Genomic DNA, 8,631 nt, shown 5'->3' with positions numbered 1-8,631 from the left:
CACTGAACGGAAAATAGTTACATTTACAAAACAGAAATTGTGCTTGTAAAATACCCTGTCCATTTGGTTTACAGAGACTCGGAAATAAACACGTCTAAACACGCATCCTTGCTTTGCTGAACAGACATCTACAACTATGACAGTTTCTGTATTACACCCCCCCCCCCACCAAGACCTATGGTAATAGAATTCTATAACTAAGGCAGGGTATTAACTGGCAGCTAAGCTAATAAGCAGAATTACCTGTCCCTTTCAGTTGGTCCTGGTACAAATTCAAGTATGGGCATAAAAACGGTGTACAGATTCTTTAATGCTTTCTATTAGGCAGAGTGAACATGTGCTTTCATTGATTTCAGTGGTTTTAAGGATACCCACTGCATTTGCAAACCCTGTCTGCAAGATTCAAGTCTAAGGTTTGCATCTCAGTGGTAACACACCCCCTACAAGAGAAGAGAATATGCTTATATGTGGAAATAACTGAATAATGATAGCGATAATCAGAGCGTGTCAAACCAAAGTGTATCAGAATGGCAGCCCGACATTTACTCCTAGAAACTAGCCTGCCGTAAAACAGCTACCATTATATCACACAACCAATATAATTTCTTCTCTAGGGAAAGTCAGTATAATGCATTATGACACTTCCGCTTTGTCAAAACTGTTGGCCATTTTAGCTCTTTTCAGCCTGAGAAAGTCTAGCACTTTGAGCCTAAACTTGCTCATTTGGAAGCAGGTCTCATTAATTTCAGAGCAACTTACTTCCAAATAATTGTGCTTAAAACCTTGGCGTTAGCAACGTTCCTTAAGTCACATGACACATTTAATCGTAGGAGATGCGGCTGTTTTCAAAGGGTCAAGAAACCACAACGTTTACGGTGCCTCAAAACTGCACCCTTCTCCTGGATTGCGGTAGAACTTCACCTAGCTCCATAGCTTCCCCTTTTTAATTTGCTTTGGTTCCAATGTAAAGTGCCTCCCTCAGCTGTCTCTACCCCTAGGCTACAGTCTACCTAAGAACAAGGCAGAGTTCAGAATCCCTTTGTAAACAGGAAGGTGACCTTTTGGAAGCTTTAACTGCTATGTTAATAGCAGGAATAGAGTTGCGTTTTCAAGCTTCGCAAAGAGTCATCACATTGCTTCTCATCAATCTCCCCAGTCAATAGTGGGTCAAGAGGAGAAGAGTCATTGGAGGGAGCCAGAAGAGAAGCATCATACAGGAAGTCATCCTCTGAGGCCAGCAGCAGCTCATTCCAGGCAGAGATATCCAGTTTCCCTGCAGTGCCCCCATATTCTTCAGGTAGGATCCATGGTGGAAGGTTGTGGTGAAGAGAGCGCAAGTCTGACCCATGAAGAAAAAACTGAAAAAGAAAAACCCAGAAGTTTCAACAACACGGGTTCACTATTCTTGAAATAATAATGTGATACCTCAATTTCAAGAAATTCAGAGTATAATTCACATTGTGTATCCAAATAACTGTGGCAACAAGAGACCAGGCTGATCCTAATATTAAATTGTGACCCACCCTGGGGCCTGCTGGTGAATGGCAGGAAACAAATTTACCATATTGAGCTCCTGTTACTCAGTCCCTGCTCCTGCCCACCTAGCAGTTTGAAAGCCCGTCAAAGTGCAAGTAGATAAATAGGTACTGCTCCGGTGGGAAGGTAAATGGTGTTTCTCTGGTGCGTAACCCCAGAGTCATCCACGACTGGACCTAACAGTCGGGGTACCTTTACCTTTACCCACCTGGTTGCAACAGCCACTACTCCTCTGCCACTGTAAGCTGTACAAGGTGGGAGAAGATAAGAGGAGGCCCCTTCCAGCTATGCCAAGTAGAATTCCATTGGTCACAATTACACTACAGATATATGCAACTTGCTAGTCTGACCTCTATGAATGAACAACAGCCTGTCTGCAACATTAGCCACTTTTGTTGCGTCTTTTGGACTGTAAGCCTTTGGGGCAAGGGTTGTCTTGTGTTTACTGATGTTATGTAAGCTGCTCTGGCAGCATTTTCAGCTGACAAGCAAGATTAAAATGCTTTAAATGAATGAATGAATAAAAATAGCCACTTACCCGATTTGCTATTTTCTCTTTCAGAAAGGGTTTGATGATGGCAAAAATGCCCTTGAATATTCGAGGTTCATTTATAATATTGACAGCTTTTATTCTAATAGGAAAGCCATCCTAAAAAAACAACAACACAATACCAGTCAGGTTTATAAATACTGGTTACTTTATGAATAGCTTTTACCAGTTTTCAAAAACACACATTTAATTTACTGATGTATGAACTCACAATAGAACAAAAATAGCTCCTTACAAAAGATCTGTAGGCAGCAGGCACATTTGTGAAGATTCAATTTTTTTATTTTTATATATATTTGTGAAGATTATAGAACAAATGTGTGCTGTTCATTCTTCCCACCACAAGGTAACACTTTAAAGTACACACACGTCTTATCCAAGGTGAAATATAATATTTTAAGAGAAGATACCGATTACTCGAACCTTCATAAGGATCTCTTATAATTAAAATCCAGGTTTCTTTCAATTGAAAATGAAGACTGTTTCAAAGCTAAACTATGCTCACAAAGATATTCCACTCCTTTGTTGAAACCCACCCATTTCCATAAGTACCTGTGTCAAATGAAATGGCTTTTAATATTTGTTGGTTATATAATTATTTTTTCCCCTTTATAGATTCAGATCTTACCTGAAGAATTCCGATCACTTTTTTGCCTATAAATGGACCAAAATGAGATGCCTTAGACAAGCTGACTCCTTTGTAGTCTGCAAGGATAACAATTCCATTCACCTGGGTCTCTTCAGACTGAATGAGCTTTTCTAATGTTAAGTATATGGCACGAATATTTTCAGTAATTGGGTAGTTACTTGGGATCCATCTATCTATGGTTATAAGACAGAGATGATAAGTTGCAAAGCTGAATAAACCAACAGTACATTTCAAAACTGAATTTTCTATTTGTCTTATAATGGTTAGTCATCCTTTAACAGTCTCTGTCCTAATTCACATTAGTTCTTCATTAAATAAAACCCGCAGATGCTTCAAGAAGCTGATCTTTTTGTATGCTTTGTGCTTGGACTTCTGGAGCAAAACAGGACATATATTTAAGGACAGGTGATGTTCATTTTCCTTGGGGGAAAATGATGTATTATTCAGTATGGGAAAAGGTAGAACAGTATGGGTAGAACAAAATCTCAAGGATGTGTAACAATAAAGATTTTAATGCTCCAACCTATTTCAAAATACAGTTGTTGATTATTCAGTTGGTTATACAGCAGCCTCAAGAACAAAACTTTTCGCTTTTGTAAGTGCCTCTCTTAAAGAACTGTGTTTCAAAACACCATGCGATAATAAAATATTTATGTTTGTGTATCCTCATGATTTCATCTCTCTCCCACCCACCCAATTACCATTAATGGTATTTTTTGATTTCTCAAATTCCATGCAAACAATTTTAAAATAAAAATGTAATACTGAGTGAATATAGATACTGGAGCAAGTAATAAGACAAACTTAATATATATACACCCACTATTAACTTTTGTTGATATCTAATTATATCCCTCTCAATACTAAAGGAGAAAGGTGAGTTTGAGCCATGAGGCAAGGGGGTAGGACATTTTATTATTTATATCATTTGTTTATTGCATAAAGTTTATACACAACTTGCGTGTAAAAAAACCAAAAAACCTCAAAACAGTTTACAAAAAGATAAATCAATAAAATCAAGAACAATTCACAACAATAATTTAAAACATACAAAAGTTAAAATACTTAAACAGATTAAAATTATTTCACCTAGCTAGGTTTATCAAAACAAGAATGCTTTTTTGCAGGCACCCAAAAGAGCACAGTGAAGGCACCTGCTTGATCTCAACAGGCCGGGAGTTCCAAAATTGCTTCCCTGGTTTTCTCTCTCTGGGCTGTCACCATGCATGGTGTTGGCCAAAGGTCAGGACAAGATGACTGGAGGTTTAAATTACTAAGAGGCCAAATTGTCAGCCTCGATCCATAAAACTGTCGTCACCACATCTTTTCTCTAATGTCAATGAACTGGACCCAAAACATAACAGCAGTAGATTAACCAATCGGGGACAAATAAATCCCAGCTACTTTCTTCAGCAGTACACTGTCCAAACCATTCCATTAGAGATCAAAAATATACTCCTTATATAAATATACAAAAATATACTCAAAAATATACTCCTTAAGGCAGGCCTACTCAAAATCGAGTTTTTTTCAAAGATATGTCTGCACCAGTGTTTTAGCTCACAACTGTAATTTGAAATATTTTTGGTGATTTCCTCAATGATAATATATGCCTGAAAATACTGAGGATGTTTGTTTTTGTTAGCTCATATATTATGTTACAACATACTATATTAGCATCGAAAACATATTCTGTCTCCTATGTACAATTCAGATTTAAGTAACAATTTAAAGTGTTACTTTAAAAGACTGGTGTAACAAGAAGAAAAAGTAAATATTTATGGAAAGCCAGGAAGGAACAAAAGGAAATGTAGGATTTTAGTCCTCTAGAAATTATATAAGTACAACAAATAACAACAACAACATCCCATCTCCTCATACAGAAATTACAGATAAAAAAATGTGTTCTGAAAACTGAACTCCCTGAAGTACGTGAATTAATGATACAGTTCTCAAGTCATTAACTGCATTTCACTGGATTATGCAGTAATATTAGTAATAGGGGAAAGAAAGCATAAGCATCAAATGAAATATTTGTATCTTTTTTAAAAATACAAATTTGGTAGCAAGTCACAAGAAGCAATCCTAAACAGTTAACCAAAGGCAGGGGGGAGAAGTATTAAAAAAAATACCTGGGCGAATGCAAACAACATGGCGTCCTTCAGTATCTAAGTGAGAAAGCACAGTGACAAAACCAGACTCTAAGGTAGGCTTTATAGCAGACGGTTTCAGGTTAGTAAAAACCTCAGGCCAACTCCTCCTACAGCAGTGATAGTTCACAAGGAGCTGAAGTGCCCGATCATAATCAAACTTCCGGGCTCTAAGGAACCTGAGCAAGAAAGCGTCGTCTAAACATGTTCCCAGGTTAGGATAGTCTTTGCACACCATGTCTCTGAGGGCTTGAACATCTCGAAGCCGCCACTCAGGTTTTTCCTGCAGCTCTTCACGTGCCTTGGCGACAAGCTCAGCGGACAATGAGCACACATACTTTGGCTGATCTGGCAGGACCTCAATCTCTGACAGAGATCCCACAGAGGGACTTGGAATGGTGCCATCACCATTTCCTGACATTGGTTAGTGGGAAAATCTGCAAGGAAGATAAAAAACAACAACACAATACTATGAACAAACAGCATCTAGGAAAAGTGGTCGGAAGCGTCTACCTAGTCTTCCATATAAGTCTTAAGAATTCCAAAATAAAACACCTATTTATTGGTTCTATTTGGGCTTAAGAATCACTCTGAAACATTCTTTATAGTCAGCTCTGATTCAGAGCAATGTTTGTACAGGAATAGCTCCACCTACCCCATTGCTTATTACAAGATACTGTTAGATATCACCTACCACTTAAATTTGCATATAAGATTTCATTTCAACTTCAAGGGGAAGGGTGCTTTTCCACTAAGAAATGCAATATTCAGAAAGAGATGCAGAACTCAATTTGCACGAATGGTAAGCCAAACTACTGCTTAATGCAAACACATGAGCATGTGAACTCTTGGAGAGGAGACTGTGGCCTCAAGTCTCTTCCTCAAGAGTGTTATAGGAACCTAAGCTCATAGTTTGTCTCATTCAGACAAAGGATGAGCTGTAATCTTGTTCTTGGTTTACAATTTATAAGAACACAAGAAGAGCCTGCTGGATGAGGCCATCTAGTCCTGTTTTCACAGTAACCGACCAGATGCCTATGGGAAGCCCACAAGGAGGACCTGAGCACAGCATAACAGCATTCTTCTCATGGTTCATCTGGAGCGAGACAAAATATGAGCCTGGGTTTAGACAACACATTAAGCCAAACATCCCTGATGCAAGAGAGAAAGGGAAAGCATGTGCTATTTAAGAGCAGTACCCAATGGCTACCTATGAGTATCATGCCAAAATTTATGGACAAATCTATTGTTATTGTGCTGGGGATCAAAGCTGTAACTATTCCTTGATAATGTGAAGTGTTAAAACTTGTCAAACCTAAGGTTATGAGCTGACAGGGTGGGGGGAAGACAAGTGAGGACAAAGGCAGAATTACAACTGCATGTTACAACAGTCCCTCATAAAAACACAAGACAAGCCCTGCCGGACGAAACCAAAGGTCCATGAAGTCCATTATCCGGTTTTTCATAGTAGCCAATCAGACATTTCCTGGAAGCCCACAAGCAAGGGCATGCAGGCAGCAACCCTCCAACACTGAATCCCAGAATCCAGGAGTCAAACAGAGCTATGCTTCCACTGAGCATTTAGGTGCCATATACCTACCATAACTCACAGCCAATGACAGGTGTTTTCCTGCCCATTAATCTGACTAGCCGCGTATATCTAAAGAACTTGCACCTTAAAGAATCTGGGAACTGTAGCTCTCTGAGGGGTAAAAAACTACAGCCCCCAATATTCTTTTTCTTGGGGTGGGTAGGTGTTGCTGCTTTAGATGCATGGCACATCACTCCTCCCAATTTTGTACACATCAGGATAGAACCAGACCAGGGCCGGATTTAGGTTTGATGAGGCCCTAAGCTATTGAAGGTAATGGGGCCCTTTATATGTCCAGCTGTCCTTTGTCAACAACAAATTATTGCGGTTTTTTGTGTTGAATATATGTTATATGGTAATTTATGGACCTAATAGGTCCATACACAACACAAAACACTGTTGCTGTATGTAGGTTTTACTTTGTTTTTTATCTTCTATTTTGGAAATGTACATCCAGGTTTTTCCCTTTTAATTTTTTTTGGGGCCCCCAAGAGAGTGGAGCCCTAAGCTATAGCTTGTTTAGTTTGTACGTAAATCCCGCACTGTTTAGATGTACGGCGTGCCCACCGCCACCTTCTCTGAAAGCACCTCTCCTCGCAATTTCATACACATCAGGCTGGATCCAGGCCACGCCAGCCGCACTTCCGACCCCACCGAAGGCAAAACGAAGCGAAGAGCGATTCCCAAGCCCCATATGCATAGCTGTCAACGTTTCTCTTTTTTAAAGGGAAAATCCCTTATTCCGTTTCCCACCCCCCAATACTTTTTATTGCTTTTTTGTAACAACAACAAATAAAATAAATACTCTTACATTCAAACAAATTTACGTCTTCTTATTTACCCTGCGCCTTATTGCGCCCGGACTTCCTTCCATCCCTTCAACAGTTTTCATGTCTCAAATCTTTTCTTACAGTTTATTTACACTCCATCCACATCACAAGATTTACATTAATCCTGCTACAGTTTTTAAATTCTTACAATTACTCCGTATACATTCAACAAATTTACTCCAATCCTTTCGGAACTTTGCTTCTTTTTGACTCCGAATCTTATAAGTCAATTTCGCCAATTCTATGTATTCAAACATTTTTGTCTGCCACTCCATTAAAAGTTGGGATTTCTTGGAAAATCCCTTATTCCGAATAGGATTCCTCGCAAGAAAAGGGAAAAGTTGGCAGCTATGCCCATATGTTTCAATGGAACTAACGAACGTGACCCAGGTAATGGGCTGAATCGGGGCTAGTTACTCGTCTTGAATCGCCTGCCAGTTTCGTAGAGCGGCCCTTTCCCCGCTCCCACCCGAGGGAAGAAAAACTCTCCCTCCTCGCGAGTAGCCTTTGGAAGCCTCCAGTTCCCTGGGAAACCGCGCGCGGCTTTTGCCGAAGCGACGTCCAGGAGGCAGCCCAAGTCCTCGGCTGGAGCCCGGCCACCGCCCGCCAGGCCTCCCCGGGCTCCCACCTCAGGAGGGGCAGCCGGAAAGCAGACGCCGACACCTCCCTCCCGCCCTCCGGTCTCCCCGGCCCCTCACCGCAGCTCCAGCTCCACTGGAAACTGAAGGGACACTTTCCAGGAAGAAAACCCGCTCGCGACCCGGAAGCACTCGCGTGACATCACAAACCTCGGCCCGCCTTGAATGAACCTAAGAACGCGCGGGTGGGCGGAGGGTAAATTAGGTGTCTGACTGGGCATGCGCGGAATTCCTGGAAGGCGGCGCAGTTGCGGAGCAAAGGGCCGCAGTCTGTTGGTTCGGAGCCGTAATTCCGGTTCCCGATGTATGTCAGGGCTTAGAATCCACCTTGCGCGGGGTCAGGGAGGGTAGAGGAAAGGACGGGAATCCAAGCTCTAATAAGGTAGAGTTAAAGAAGAGGTAGGGTTTTGTCTTTTTTTTTAAAAAAAGGATCGCAATTGCTTTGAAATGACCCTGCTTTCTATTTATCATTTTATTTTATTTATTTTTATTTTATTTATTCTTATTTGTTTTTATTTTAAAAAAGCAGAAAAAGAAACTGGCCATAGGGCAATTCAGGAAAGACTCCTCCAGGGCACTTTTAGTGTGTTTGCTCGTCTTTGTACTTCGCACCTTTAAAAAGTTAATTTAAGGGCAGGGTTGGATATGTTGTCCGGATTCTGCCGCAGGGCTTTGAAACATGACCTA

The 8,631-nt window shown here is 40.6% G+C and overlaps 1 protein-coding gene across 4 annotated transcripts; it reads right to left on the bottom strand.

Annotated features, from left to right (window-relative positions):
- Nucleotides 1-290: 290 nt before the first annotated feature.
- Nucleotides 291-8,106, bottom strand: TTPAL (alpha tocopherol transfer protein like). 4 transcript variants are annotated; one of them, XM_081868029.1, is made up of 5 exons: nucleotides 8,005-8,106; nucleotides 4,868-5,322; nucleotides 2,715-2,908; nucleotides 2,075-2,185; nucleotides 291-1,358 (listed from the first exon to the last, which is right to left on the bottom strand). In XM_081868029.1, the coding sequence occupies exons 2-5, from the start codon at nucleotides 5,304-5,306 to the stop codon at nucleotides 1,083-1,085; spliced, it is 1,020 nt and encodes a 339-aa protein (XP_081724155.1). In that variant the 5' UTR covers nucleotides 5,307-5,322; nucleotides 8,005-8,106; the 3' UTR covers nucleotides 291-1,082. The 4 variants fall into 4 exon arrangements, with proteins under 4 accessions (XP_081724155.1, XP_081724158.1, XP_081724157.1 ...); XM_081868032.1 differs by lacking the exon at nucleotides 8,005-8,106 and adding an exon at nucleotides 7,935-7,957; XM_081868031.1 differs by lacking the exon at nucleotides 8,005-8,106 and adding an exon at nucleotides 7,318-7,892.
- Nucleotides 8,107-8,631: the final 525 nt, after the last annotated feature.

This window comes from Podarcis erhardii (genome assembly GCF_964252035.2).
Source record: "Podarcis erhardii genome assembly, chromosome: 6".
Taxonomy (NCBI): domain Eukaryota; kingdom Metazoa; phylum Chordata; class Lepidosauria; order Squamata; family Lacertidae; genus Podarcis; species Podarcis erhardii.
The sequence above is the reverse complement of the archived record's forward strand: the minus strand, read 5'-3'. Positions and strand labels throughout refer to the sequence as shown.